Source organism: Drosophila navojoa, chromosome 2, assembly GCF_054131105.1.
Source record: "Drosophila navojoa isolate 15081-1374.11 chromosome 2, UAZ_NAV_1.0, whole genome shotgun sequence".
Lineage (NCBI taxonomy): Eukaryota > Metazoa > Arthropoda > Insecta > Diptera > Drosophilidae > Drosophila > Drosophila navojoa.
In genome coordinates, this window is record NC_142890.1 from 14,600,240 (window position 1) to 14,614,838 (window position 14,599).

Genomic DNA, 14,599 nt, shown 5'->3' on the forward strand with positions numbered 1-14,599 from the left:
TTTGTGAACGATAATTTCCCGATTGCGCACTGGTCACTCTGCATTTCTGTTATGGTTTTGTTCGGAACAGCCGGGAATAGTTAATATTATATAATTATAACTTAACAATAACTTCAGAACTTAAAATAATATTCATAACAGAAATGTTTACACTTATATCAACAATGCGTGCCCTCGCCGTGCGGCAACAAACGGGAGAGGCATTGCGCTGCCTGCACCTGACCGCGGTCACCGAAGCCGCACGCAAAGGCACCCGTGAGAAGGCACGTAAAAAAAAGGTTAAAGTGGAGGTAAAGAAAGTTGGATTCATTCCTCACAATCAGCGTGACAAGAAGTAAGTGACAAGATACCAAGTCACAGACATATGTCTCTTAATTAATAATTTTTTTTTAGAATTAACGTTAAACGCGCTGATAAACACGTGGACGACTCTTGGAAGCAGGTGCCCAAAGATGACGTCTACGTGGGACGTTATTATCGCTGGCCGGTTTACACCGTAGCTGAGGCCATACAATGCCATAGGGAAACACATCATCCAACCATGTATAATGTCCCAAATGCTTCGCTGAACGTGGAAATTGAGTTGAATATGCAAGGTGAAAAGGCAACACGATTTGTGGATAATTTCCAGCGCATGGCCATGATACCACATAAGTTTAATCACGGCGAGGAGCGTAAGATCATAGTATTCACCAAGGGCAATGTAAGTTGACGATGAACAAATAAATATTACTTGCATGCTAATACACAAATATAATTTCAGGAAGAAATTGTTGAGGCTCGCGAAGCAGGCGCTACTCTTGTGGGTGGCGTGGAGCTGATTAAGGACATAACAGCTGGAGAGCTGCTGCTGTCTGATTATCAATTCATTATTGCGCATCCCAACATTCTGCCCGAGCTCGTTGCACTCCGAGGCTTGATGAAGCGCAAGTTTCCCAACCCAAAAAGCGAGACACTTGGTGTGAACCTTGCGGAAATGGTTATAAAATTCTCAAATGGCATCAGCTACAGCGCAACTAAAGATGAATACCAGCAAAACTTTGGTTTAATTAAAGCTAATGTGGGTACTCTGGACATGGATGCACAGCATCTTGAGGAGAACATACGTTTTCTGTTGCAAGATGTAAATAGTATGCGACCCAAGCGAGATGGACGCTTCATTACGCGCGTACTACTTAAGAGCCCACCAAGCAGTGAACAGCTGAAGATTGATCCATTTGTATATATACCCGAGTTTTACGACAAAACCGCTGCCAAAGCTAGTAGGGAAGCCAAGCAGCAAGCAGAACCAGTACCAGAATCAAAGGAAGCGGCAGCTGCGTCAAATTAGTTCATAATTTATTATTGTGTACTCACATAATTGGTTGCTTTATTGCTAAATAATCCTGTTGCGCATTGAAAGTCGGAAAACATAGTTTAAAAATATAATTTAAAGGAACGTTTTCATTCCCTGCTTTATCCGTCGTTAGGTTCTCTTAAATTAAATTATTTATCGCTTACATATAGGTTTATATACGTATGTATATAAAGATCAAAAGATATTTGTGTGCTATGACAATAAGGGGAATTAGACGCATGACACTTTTTCAACTTACATACACTAACACAATGCGCACGATTAGAGCACTGAAGAATTGCACTATATATAGTGGTGCGCAGATAGAAAGATACATGAATGCTTTAAATTCTTTGAAACTGAATCGAATAATGGGAAATATTATATTATGCTTTCAATGTTGCGGCGTTTCGCTGCTGGTGCTGCTGCGCCATTTCCAATTGTTTGACCCGAGTGTAAGCTGCACTTGCAACCAATACGACTATATTCGAAACCCACCAAATCGCGGAGCGCACATCGTTGTAATACTGCGTGGCAATAACTGTTTGTGCGCACGCCTTAGCCGTGCCGGAGATGTTGTGCGTTAGCGGTGAAGTAACCTGTAATCAGCAGATGTTTGATAACTACATACCTTTAGCAATAACATTGTCGTTGACTCACTAACCTTTATCTCTAAAGCTGTGACAAAGCCAATGGCAAAACCACAAAATCCACTGAGCGTCATTGCCGCCCAGAACCAGGGTGCCCACAGGTGTGGGTATGCCAGAATCGTACCCAGCTCACCGTTCAGAATAATGAGAGGTAAAAAGAGGACTGTAGAGTACAGATTATTATAGTAGCTCAACAGCCATATCTCCTGGTTGACATAGCCGAGCGACTTTTTCGTTTGTATAGAGTACATAGCCAAAGCCAGAGAGCTGAGGACACCAAATATTGTGCCACGCCAGGAGAATGATTGTGTTAGGCTCTCCTGATCCACACCCATCCAAAAGCCCAACACAATTGTGGCACAGCACACCAAGCACTTGAAACTTGTGCGTTGTCGCAAGATCAGGTATGTTAACACCACACTAAACACTGTGGTGAGGGAGCGCCCAATGTAATAGAAGGCGACCGTGACGTAAGCAAGCGACAGATTATTGGCACCGATCATGAGCGTGTAGAGCACTGTTAGCGGGAGTAGCTTTCGGAAGGTGTCAATGTCCAATGGATTTCCCTCAGGAAATGTAAACACGCTCGGATATTTGCGACTGAGGCGACTCATTGCAAAGCATATGATGGTGGATACAACACACTGATACCAGGACATGAAAAGTGGTGCGCCCAAATTAACCGCATCGCTGCTCAACAGATGTTTATTAACAAATACTGTCAGTATGGAAGTGCACCTGGTAAGGACAACGTGTACAAGTTACCATACAAATACAATTGGATTCTTTGATTATCTGATACTTACCAATATAATGCTACAACAAAAAATATCTTTAGATATTTATTGACTAGCCGATTGTGTTCTTCTAAATTTCTATACATATTGTCTCGTGCTAATTGCAAGTTCGTCTGTAGTTATAAAAGTAAAAAAATAAACTGTGCGTCGCTGCACATCGCCGGTAGTCGATCAGCTGTTCAACTTAAAAATTTCCCCTTTGAGTACTACCACCCCCAACACACACACACACCGATAAATATTTGTAAGAAATAATAGATGCGCTTGTATTAGTAAAGTTAAGCTCCAATTTATTAAATTTATTCATTATATATTAGTTTTTTAAATTAACATAATCATTTCTGTGTCTGTAGTTATATTTAGGCTTCTTAATGGATATGAATTTGCGGGACTTTCAATTTCACTTGTCCCACTGGCGGAATTCGGTGCCTTCAGGCGGCTTGACAGTGACCTTTTCCTTGGAAACCTCATTCCAGTTAGTACTTAAAACAGTGCCGCCAGATTCAGAAAACGATTTGTTCATGGCCTTTTGAACTTCCGGTGAGGACGAGCTGTAGATCTTTTTGAATAGTTGATTTAAAGCGGCTTCGCCTTTTGCTTCCTTCTCGTCAAGTTTTTCCTCTTCGCTGACTAGACGATCCCAGTTCTTTGCTTGGCGAGTGGGCACTTTAACAACTTCGGCTTTCTGTTCAAGACTTTCCCAGCGCACACCAGTCTCCTTAGCTAATGTTATTTCCACTTTTGTAGAAAAAGCTTTATGCGAAGATCGATCCACAACGATGGGATGCAGAAGATTTAGGATCAATTCATGTCCATCTGCAGTCATATGAACTTTTTGTGGTTCAATCTTGACGGCATAATTTTTCTCAATAGCGCCTTTTAAGAGTACTGTTATGACCACCTTGGTCTCTGATTGATACCAATCAAATCGCAGCGACATTTTGTGAATGAACTTTTGGTTGAAATTAAAGAATAATATTTTAGTCGCGAGTATTCAAAATCAGTAAATCCTGACAGTATAATGAATAGGGAAATATCTAGAAAACAAGCAGAGTTGCCACAAACTAAAAAATCAGCTGTTTGGTTAATTTGACAGCTAACAATAAGTTTGTTGAGAGTAAAATTTTAAATCAGCTTAATGTAATAGCAAAAATATGATAAAGTTTGTTTAATTTAATAACAATGATACTTGAAATAATTTCTTGAACAGTTTGTTAAATTAGTATTTTTGGTTGTCGTCAATCCTGATTTGCAAAATTAAATTGGTATTTCTTAGCATCAGATATGCAGCCACACTGATCTGTGTAATTGTCAAAGGCGAAGGCGAGCGAGAGACGATAAATAATTTTTATTTTTGCTTTAATTATTCGTGCGCAGAAATGAAATTCTATTGTCGAAAAATGCTGGAAAGTGTGTTTGTGTGAGAAAATAGTGTAAACATATTGCCACTGTCAAACGCAAAGGCAAAAATTCCTTGAAATAATTTCCAATTGGAATTGAGCAAACAGGGTGTCTGTTTGCGTATGTGTGTGCGTGTGTGCTGTGCCTGTGTATGTGCCATCCTTAATTTTTTCGCACATATGTATATATGTACATACACATGTATGTAGCTGAACATTTTTCTCTAATATACCAACAATCGAGAGCGCACAAAAAGCAAGGCGAAGAGAGCAGCACGGCGCAGAGCCACAGCCACGGTACCCTTGCGAGAAAAGGTAAGTAATTGAGGTGTAATATAAAGTAATGTCCACCGATTTCCCTGAAGGTCTGCTCTGTACTTTGTCAAAGCTCTTTCAATAATATGTATGACAGACTCTTCGCACAGCTGGCTCTTAATAGACTAGATAAAATATTAATTTTTAAATAATTTAATTAAATTTCAAATATCATAAAATAAAATAAAAACTATTAGATTATGAAAAATAAAGAAATCTCATAAGTTAAAGTTGCATCTTTATATCGTTTAAGAATTTACTTTCGTTGATTTGAAATCGAAAGTAATGAATCTATGCAAAATGCGAAAACATGTTCCCAACCAGTGTGCACTGTCATATTTGGGTCATTCATGTACTGCGCCTGTCTGTTTGGTTCTTTTCGGTTAGTTCTCTGTTGCCCTGCTTTTTAACGAAGCTGCGCGCTCTCTCTTCCTCTCTCACTCATTCTCTTACACATACTCTCGTTCATATAAGTTTTCAAGTGGTATTTTTGTTGATTTAACGGTAATTGTAAATTAACGCACTAGTCGCAATTGTCATATTGTCAAATTCACTTGTGCAATTTGCATTTGCTGTCTATTGCTGTTTTGCGCTGTTAGTGTGTATTGTTTGTGCTGGAATGTGGACGTGTATTGATGTGCGTATGTGTAAGTGTGTGCATGAGAATTTCTCGTGTTCTTATAAAAGATAAAAAAAAAGAGAGAGAGCGAGAGCTTACGCCCGTGTGTACGCTGGGCTAGCAAATGCGATACAAGTTGTGGGTGTGGGTGGGGGTGTCGGGGTGTGGGGCTAGCGCAGAGGTATTAGGATTGCTTGTTATTCTTTCTTTGTTGTTTTATTTGTGAAAAATATCTGCTACTGCTGCTATGTATGCACTGTCCGAGTACTTGTGTTCGTTTCTGGTTGTGTGTGCGTGTGTTTATGAGTTAAAGGTAGTAAATACATAAAAAGTACAAAATAAAATAAAAACATTTGTATTGTATGCGAATATGTAAAAGTAAATTAAACCTAGGCAACAACGTGAACTTTGTTAAGGGAAACTTTTAATTCAACTATACATATCTAAGTCTATAAAAATACACGTGTACAGACATATATCAAAACATGCACAGGCATTTTAAAATACATTCATATAAATACAGAATTGTGTGTGATTATCTCTTGTACGTTTCATAATTCGTTCAGCCAGTGAATTCCAATGCTGACTAACTCAAATCTCAATGCTGAACGGAAGTGCAGTGTCTAAGAATATGTGCGTTGCTGTAATTGTTGCTGTGGTTTTTGTTGTTGTGCTCCCATTTTTCACCAATGTCAATTTGAGTGCGACCTTGAAATTCGTTTGAGCATGTATTATAAAATTCACTTGAGCATCTATGTACCCACATACATACATACATGCAAACGTGTATTATGTGTGTATATATATTTAAAACACATTCAAGAGTGTCATTGACCTATACTAAAAGTCTTTTAAGTGCTGAAAGATAACTGTTTTCAACTGTTTTCCATCAATCGACTTGTTTATTTATTTGTAGTACAACTTCAAATACCTCTCAATTGGCAGACACCCTACTGATCGAAACCGTTTTGTAACCACCGCTGCCGCATTGACGCGGCGCTGCCGATAAATCCTGCCAAGATCCAGATCGATACAGCATCAACAACAACACAAACACAAGAGAGCTACAAGTGCGGCTGAATCAATCAGCGAAATGTTTACGGGTAAACTTCAGATTAAGGTTTGCGAGGCGAGCGGCCTGCGTCCAACAGATTTTCAAAAGCGCCACAATTTAACGTTTGGCAAATTGGCCGATGAGCAGCTGATCGATCCCTACGTGTCCATAGATGTCGACGAGAGTCATTTTGGTAAGCAAATTATCAATTTTCATAACAGCTATCCTTATGCCAAATATTCTTACATAGATCGTTCGACAACCCGACCAAAGACATTCGATCCGGTATGGAACGAGCAGTTCGTCCACGACGTGACCAACGCACGTAATATCAACTTAACTGTTTTTCATGATGCGGCCCTGCCACCGGATGACTTTGTTGCCAATTGCATTATACCCTTCGAGGATTTAATGCAAAGCGAGTCAGGTGCTCCGGATCTATGGGTAAATTAATTGTTTTATGAATTTAAATTTCAGCTGGTATATTTTAATATTAAATAATATACCTAGAATATTTCAAAAATACTGAGGTTCCAGCATTATTATTATTATTTAATACTATTTTAAAGATAATACGAATTTTTTAATTATTCAAAAGTCTTGAAAATCAAGTAGTATTTGACAGGCATTTGTCAATTTAGTTAAAATTTTTCAAATTTATAGGGATCTTTTATTATGTTAATTAAATTGAGAACTTTTTATGAGTAGGGTTTTATTTATGTTTTTAGTTAACATTTTATTATTTTAACCACTTATTTAATTTAAAGGTGAAAGTATGGTAGTCACACAATCGTTCGCATATAAATATTAATCTTTTGTCTTGCAGATTAACCTGGAACCACAGGGCAAGATCCACGTCATAATCGAGTTGAAGAGCCGCAATGGTAGGCATGAGCATTATGGTTAGTTAATTACTATCATTCTGTGGAGAAACAGTATAATCTCTTAGACTTTTCAGATCAAGCTAAAGCGGATGCCGAGGTGGAGCAGACTGTGGCAGTTAATAAGGAGTTCAAGGAACGCGCTGGCTTCAATCGACGCCGTGGTGCTATGCGCCGTCGTGTGCATCAAGTAAATAGTTTGCACAAATCATAATTGGCAATAAACTAATCAATCGATTTATTTTCCCATAGGTCAACGGGCATAAGTTTATGGCCACGTTCTTGCGCCAGCCGACCTTCTGTTCACATTGTCGGGAGTTTATTTGGTGAGTGAATAAAATATCGCATTTAATATCACATATATGTAGGTGCGCTCTGAGCGCCCTCACAGACAGACTGTCCATCTACAGTATCATTCTTGAGTTGTAATTGCAGTGATTAATATAAGTGCATATATATATTTATCTATAAATACATATATATATGTATAATTTTTGGGTTCTTTATATGATTTACAAAACACACACATCATAGCATTGTCATTACTATTATCTCTTATGATTTGATTTATTTTATTTATAACTATATATTTTTATTTTTGATTTCAATATATCTCGATTTCAATGTATTGCAAACGTAACATTCACAATTTTGGGTTCCACCACGTATTCTTAGCTATACTAAACTTAGGTTTTTTTCCTTAATTTATATAATATTTCTTTGGATTAACCATTTTCACATAACTGGCCTTAATTTGAGGGTTTTATATTTGCCATATGCAGCTGCAATTCTTTCACTGGTCTCGGTTGGTCTCTCATACATACATACATACATCTGCTTTTGACTTTCATTCTTTGGTTTCGAGCTGCGGGTTTACTTCCTTTTTGGTTTATTTTTCGCATAAATTCATGCACACACAACAAAACAAACACACATCATTCAGTTATAAAAGAAATATATGCAATAGCCACGGAATTTCTTGCCTTTTTGCAGGGGAATTGGTAAACAAGGCTATCAATGTCAAGGTATGTGTTTTGCTTCAAATTTAAAAGGAATATCTTACAGAGACCTAAAAGTCTCTGAGAAGAACATTAAACAAAAAATAAAAAATTAAAACAAAAAAATCAAAAGCTATCCATCACTTGCATTTGCTCGTCTCATTCGTTCGTTCGTTCGTTCGCTCGTTGTTTGTTGATGTTGTTCAGTTTCGGTCCAAGAAACAAAGTATTTGCCTTTGTTCATAACAATAGCTGCATTATCTATTTATCTGAATATCAATATTTACAATTTAAGGAAAGTATTTTTTTTTTTTTTAATTTAATTTGATTTGTGCCGTCGCTTCTCTCCGCATTGTCCATGCACTAAAAGTAATGCATTGGCCATTTTTATTTTAATTTGATAATGTTTTTAGTACACACATTTTGTAACTCTGTTTTGCACTGTCTTGCGCTCATACTAATACTCTTTAGATGTTAGACTTTATCGGCAGCTTTAAAATCATACTACCCCGTTGATCTATGTTTGGTTAGTTCCAGATAGTTTCTTTAGTTAATGATATAAAAAATTATGATATTTTCACAACATTTATAATGTCTCTGATTTGAAAAGACTAGTTTATCTCTCAAATTCAATATATTTATTTATTTAAGTTAACTATGCTAATATTAGGCTTGAAGTCTTAAAGTAAGGAGTAGGCTCTTTTTAGTTACTAAGTGATCAACTCAAGTAATTCATGACGCAAGTTATTTATATGTATTTGGGTTCGTTATCGCTGAATAGATAAAGAAAGACAACAATTAGACTTTTAGCCTTCTGCTACTGTGGCTATGTTTATGGCAATTGAATATAGTTAACTGACTTAACTGAGATTGTCTGATACGAGGGTTGATAGGAAACATGTTAAATAGATATATTTTGAGAAAAAGTGACAAATTTCTACTATCACCATTCTACACCATTTAACTAGGTTTCCAAAAATACATCTTTTTAATGCAATACATTATTATACATTAATGAAACAACTCTTATATATTCCAATATTGTTCTGTTAACGTTGTGGAAAAAGTTGCTAATCTGTTTGTGTTTTGATTTGATTGTTGTTTGCTGATGCTCAAACACTGTGGGACACCTAATAATATTATTAATTTCTGGACAATTTGCACGTCAGCAGCAAGTTGCACATATGTGATTAAATAATTCTTTTGCTGTCCATTAAATGACGAAAACTAATTTGCATTTGACCAGTGACAAAAGTTATTTAAACCAACTACATTTACTCTTTCTTACACACAAACCCAACACACAATTTGATGTTATGTGAAACAGCTCGTCAAATATGCTAATTTCTCAGTGTGTCTAACCTCTGAATGTGTAAAACATAATTAATTATTTCAATGGTAACTCTGTAAATATCACATATATTTCAATTAAAATTGACTGCTGCACTGCTGTGACCTGAGTTATCTTGCACTTCATCTCAAATGCTAAGGATAATAAGTCGTACAGCTTGCAACTACTCTAAATGAAATCTTTATTAAACGATTCGATTAATGAAATTATATTTTGATCTAATCATTTATAGTCTGCACATTAGTTGTACATAAAAAATGCCATCTGTCTGTGGTCTCCAAATGTCCTGGTATGCGCGACGAGGTTAGTATGAAGGTCAATCAATTTACTCTGTCGTGTTCAATAATTCAATTACTTTGTTTGCAATTACAGCAAGCCAAGGTGGAAGTGGTGCCGGCAGGGCAGCGGTTCAATGTCAATGTGCCGCATCGATTTGTGGTGCACAGCTACAAGCGCTTCACATTCTGCGATCATTGCGGCTCGTTGCTCTATGGACTAATTAAGCAGGGCCTGCAATGCGAAACATGTTACATGAACGTCCACAAACGGTGCCAAAAGAATGTGGCCAATACCTGCGGCATCAACACCAAGCAAATGGCCGAGATACTCAGTTCGCTGGGCATCTCGCCGGATAAACAGGGCCAGCAGCCGCGACGCTCTAAATACTTGAGTCAACCAGGTGGAGAAGACAATTATGGAGCTTCACTGGGCGGTGAGGGGGGCGACGGTGTGCCAGGTGCCTCATTTCGAAGCGGCACTTTGTCCGCTGATAGCTTGGCCACGTCAACGAGTACGTTGACCAGCGGCTACAACAGCAGCAGCTGCATGAGCCTAGCCGTGGGTGGCGGAGATTCCCGTCCTGGCAAGTGCTCCCTAGTAGACTTTAACTTTATTAAGGTGCTTGGCAAGGGCTCGTTCGGCAAAGTAATGCTGGCGGAGAAAAAGGGCACCGACGAGATCTATGCCATTAAAGTCTTGAAGAAGGATGCCATTATACAGGATGATGATGTTGACTGCACAATGACCGAAAAACGCATCTTGGCCCTGGCCGCCAACCATCCGTTCCTCACGGCGTTACATTCTTGTTTTCAGACCCCAGATCGCTTGTTCTTTGTTATGGAATATGTTAACGGTGGTGACTTGATGTTTCAAATACAGAAGGCGCGCCGTTTTGAAGCGGGCCGTGCTGCGTTTTACGCCGCCGAGGTCACTCTTGCCCTGCAGTTTCTCCACACCCATGGCGTTATCTATCGCGATCTGAAGCTAGACAATATACTGCTCGACCAGGAGGGGCATTGTAAGCTCGCTGACTTTGGCATGTGCAAGGAAGGTATCATGAATGGCATGTTGACCACGACATTCTGTGGCACACCCGACTACATTGCCCCCGAAATTCTCAAGGAACAAGAATACGGCGCATCCGTGGACTGGTGGGCGTTGGGCGTTCTTATGTACGAGATGATGGCTGGCCAGCCTCCTTTTGAGGCTGACAATGAAGATGAGCTTTTCGACTCTATAATGCACGATGATGTGCTTTACCCCGTGTGGTTGTCCCGCGAAGCCGTGTCCATCTTGAAAGGTAAGATTTAACCTTACACATAAGAATAGCAATCTATACGTTGTCAATGTGCACTGTCTCCATTCTAGGTTTTCTCACAAAGAACCCAGAGCAGCGTTTGGGCTGTACAGGTGACGAGAATGAAATCCGTAAGCATGCATTCTTCAATAAACTGGACTGGAAGGAGCTGGAGAAGCGCAACATAAAGCCACCATTCCGACCAAAAATGGTATGTCTCGTAAATGTGGAGGCCAGAAAGCTAATTAACCTTTCGATTTCCTTTTATAGAAAAACCCACGTGATGCCAACAATTTCGATGCCGAATTCACCAAAGAGGAGCCTGTGCTAACACCAATTGGCAATGATGTCATTCGTTGCATTAATCAGGATGAGTTCGCCGGCTTCTCATTTGTCAATCCCAAGTTTGGGCCGGAGCGCAAGGTGTTTTAAAGCGGCGACCGTTGGATAATTGGATTGGATATGCGCTTAGTGTTGGCGGGAAATAAACCAGCAAACTGGATCACTTGAAATTTTAAGCAGTTGGCACTTCGTTGCCGGGGTTTTAATTACATGTAACCCTATGCTAATCTCTTAGCCTATTCCTAGACTTAGCTTATCTCCCTAGCACGTGAATCTAAAAACTTTGCTTCCGTTGATTACTTTATGAACGCTTTATTGTTGTCTGTTTCCAGTTGTGGTCTTTAACACTTTAGTTGTCTGTTTTATCGTTTTAAGTTAAATGTTGGGAATTACGAAAGCGTAGTTCTATAAAGAAATCACAACTAAAAACGCAAATGCTAAATGAAATGCTGAGAATCGCAAGTTATATATAGATAGAAATGATTACACCTACTGTAATTACGACATATATATGAATTCAGAAATGCGTGGAGGATTTTATAGTCTATAGTCACTACGCCCAGTGCCAATACAAAACTAACTATAAAATTGTTTGCAAACACGTACACTTAGGCACATACACAGACACACGGATACGCAGGCAAACTCTAATTTTAAGAATTTGTTTGTTTATAGTTTTATTCTTATTTATCGCACAATCTTTCTATTTCAACAAATCTATCGCTTTTGCTCGTTGTAATGCTCAAAGCCTCTCAAAGCAAGGCGCTATTTTTGCAGCTTTACCTACCTTTATCCCACAATCCTTACCAAAAACAATTATTATTGCCAAAAAACAAAAAAAAAAGGAAGTCCTGATCTAGTCAATGTTGTTGCAAATGCAGCGCCATGCTTTTTGTTATTAGTTTTTTATTTATAAATGTGCTGAATCTCAAGTTTCGCACCCAAATGCAGACAGCCATCTCGCAACAGCGCTATCCTATGCGAATCGCAATTCAAAAAGCCGTCTGTAAACATAAGAAAATACGATGATAAAAAGAAAAGAAGAAAACAAGTTTATGCGTATTCGAACTCTTGCACAATTTCCTTCTCAAGTATTAAAGCGATATTATTTTAAAATAACTTATTGTTATACATACAACATAATATAATAACACATAAAACAAAAATAAATATAACAAAAACTAAAAAGTAAAATAAAGCCAAAAATAACACACAAACTCGCACATACAAAAACAGAGCTAAACAAATGCAGAAATCTAAACAATAAAATGAAAAGTGAATGGAACTAAGCTTAGTCGTAAAATGAGAACTTTAAAATGAAAACCAAATAAACACATTTTAAATTCATATATATTTTATGGAACACAAATTAAATACAAAAACCGAAATATGTTTAGCCTATAAGTTGGACAACATATTAAATTTCAGTAAAGTATAAAAGTATAACAATATATTTATGTATGTATGTATATATATATGCTTATAAATATGCATATATATTTATATACATACATACTTTTATATATATATATATAAAATTATTTATATGTGCATAGAGTTAATCTAGTATATGTGAAATATATGCAGTTAAAGCTGTAAAACAAATACAAAGCAGAACAAATTATATATATAAACAGAGATAATGTATGAAATAATACCAATATTAAAAAAAAAGAAAAAATAACAAAAATATATATGTGTTGATTTTAAAACCAAAGACTCAAACAACAAATACAATTTGCATAAATAAAAAAGAAGCAAATACAAACAATTAAATGAACAAATGGAAACCATTTATATGGCATCGAAATTTGTTAGTTTTGATTTTATGATTTCAATTATTCGTGTTGAAAAAATATATATATATATACTTTATATACATATATACATTTTTAAAAATCTAGTTTTAGTTTTTTGTTGATTTGAGAGCATCTAAATAATTGAATTTTTAATGAATCTTGTACTGCATTTACAGGAGAGCAAATTGTTTGCCGATTACTAAGTTTGATAAATTTGTATGCAACAAATGGCAGTATATAGCAAAAATTACTAATTGTAAGAAACATTGTTAACTAAACAGAAAACAAAATGAAACTTTGTATGTAATGAGATAACAAGCCCAAGTGTATAATTAAAATAATATATTTATGAAATAGCAAGCAGAGCCAAGGCTCTAATACCCATTTAAATGTTAACCTCAAGTATTCTCAAAACCGCATTTTACTAAACTAAAATGAAGACAGGACAAATGTAAACCATATGTAAACCAATTTATACAAAAGCAAAAACAAACAAAACGGAAAAGAATGCGTCAAACTAGTTCAAAGTCGCAGTTGTAAAAAAAAGAATGCAAATAATCACAAATTTACACATACGGTTCCAGCCATAACAAAAACTAGTTTATACCTATGAAGACGCCTCGGTCGGAGGGAAAAGCAAATAAAATACAAAAGTAAAAATTATGGGTTGTTACCGAACTTGAAATGGAAGCAGTTGAAGCGCAATGTGAAGAACAAGGAAAATAATTAATACATTTAAAAAACACAAACACAAAGGAAAACAAAAATGTAACGTGTAACCTGAATAAAAATTAAATGAAAAACGTAAACAGAACAAGTTGTAAAACAGAAATTTAGCTGTAAGCTCATTAAAAACAAATCAACACGGCCCGGTGTAGAGCAACGTTTGAAGGAACAAAAGTTTAAATTGTAACGCCTTTTTGTTGATTCTTTTGTTCGTTTTGTTTGGCTAACTACTGTATTAACTCGAACAAGAACTAGACCTATCGAAATTAATAAATTGTGCTGACCCACGCAATGAATTGGATGAGTAGTTGACTAGCAGCAACCAAGGTTCAGCTCAGCAGTGCAAGAGCTTTTGTTGCTTATTGCCAGATAATGGATACTGCTGAGCATGATTAAACTTATGTTGTAACTGTAACTCTCTCTCTCATTGATAAATTTTCACTAAAATCGCTTGACTAACAACCTCTACAAACTGAAGTGGGAAACGTTTTGTAATGTCGATTTAGTTACGTTACTAGCCATATGTAGTTTGGTTAGTAATTACATACAAGTCAAATGCCATGCTGACGGATACACCTTTTCATGTACCTTCTGCAATTTAGATTCTATACATAGACAACATATAAATTAAAAGAGAGAATAACAAATATAACAACAATCTTAAATCGTTACTGACCTAAGACAAACACAAATTGGAAAATAGAAACTACTCATTAAAAGAATAATAAACAAATGGAGAAAGTATTTAAATGAAA

The 14,599-nt window shown here is 36.8% G+C and overlaps 4 protein-coding genes and 1 long non-coding RNA gene across 11 annotated transcripts in view; 2 read left to right on the forward strand and 3 right to left on the reverse strand.

Annotated features, from left to right (window-relative positions):
* The window catches only part of LOC149092169 (uncharacterized), a 116,730-nt gene that overhangs the window by 42,845 nt on the left and 59,286 nt on the right, over positions 1–14,599 (reverse strand). The gene's annotated exons all lie outside the window — the stretch shown is intronic.
* mRpL1 (mitochondrial ribosomal protein L1) lies at positions 8–1,428 on the forward strand. Its single transcript, XM_018108228.3, has 3 exons — positions 8–334; positions 394–703; positions 764–1,428. Exons 1-3 carry the CDS (start codon positions 144–146, stop codon positions 1,328–1,330), a joined length of 1,068 nt encoding a protein of 355 aa, XP_017963717.1. The 5' UTR covers positions 8–143; the 3' UTR covers positions 1,331–1,428.
* On the reverse strand, positions 1,318–2,977 carry nac (GDP-fucose transporter nac). Of its 2 annotated transcripts, XR_016196189.1 has the most exons (4): positions 2,793–2,977; positions 2,001–2,724; positions 1,617–1,935; positions 1,318–1,549 (listed from the first exon to the last, which is right to left on the reverse strand). XR_016196189.1 is itself a non-coding variant. In XM_018108252.3 (3 exons), the coding sequence occupies exons 1-3, from the start codon at positions 2,867–2,869 to the stop codon at positions 1,723–1,725; spliced, it is 1,014 nt and encodes a 337-aa protein (XP_017963741.1). In that variant the 5' UTR covers positions 2,870–2,977; the 3' UTR covers positions 1,318–1,722. The 2 variants fall into 2 exon arrangements, 1 of the variants encoding a protein (XP_017963741.1); XM_018108252.3 differs by having other exon boundaries at positions 1,318–1,935.
* On the reverse strand, positions 3,048–3,848 carry Sgt1 (suppressor of G2 allele of skp1). The gene has a single exon (XM_018108322.3). The coding sequence runs from the start codon at positions 3,721–3,723 to the stop codon at positions 3,184–3,186; it is 540 nt and encodes a 179-aa protein (XP_017963811.1). The 5' UTR covers positions 3,724–3,848; the 3' UTR covers positions 3,048–3,183.
* Pkc98E (Protein kinase C) lies at positions 4,062–13,616 on the forward strand. Of its 5 annotated transcripts, none has more exons than XM_018108167.3 (11): positions 4,062–4,498; positions 6,034–6,364; positions 6,422–6,615; positions 6,998–7,073; positions 7,130–7,242; positions 7,305–7,378; positions 8,046–8,077; positions 9,634–9,704; positions 9,774–10,980; positions 11,049–11,188; positions 11,248–13,616. In XM_018108167.3, the coding sequence occupies exons 2-11, from the start codon at positions 6,211–6,213 to the stop codon at positions 11,407–11,409; spliced, it is 2,223 nt and encodes a 740-aa protein (XP_017963656.1). In that variant the 5' UTR covers positions 4,062–4,498; positions 6,034–6,210; the 3' UTR covers positions 11,410–13,616. The 5 variants fall into 5 exon arrangements, with proteins under 5 accessions (XP_017963656.1, XP_017963662.1, XP_089112415.1 ...); XM_018108173.3 differs by having other exon boundaries at positions 6,063–6,364; XM_089256289.1 differs by lacking the exon at positions 4,062–4,498 and adding an exon at positions 5,410–5,430.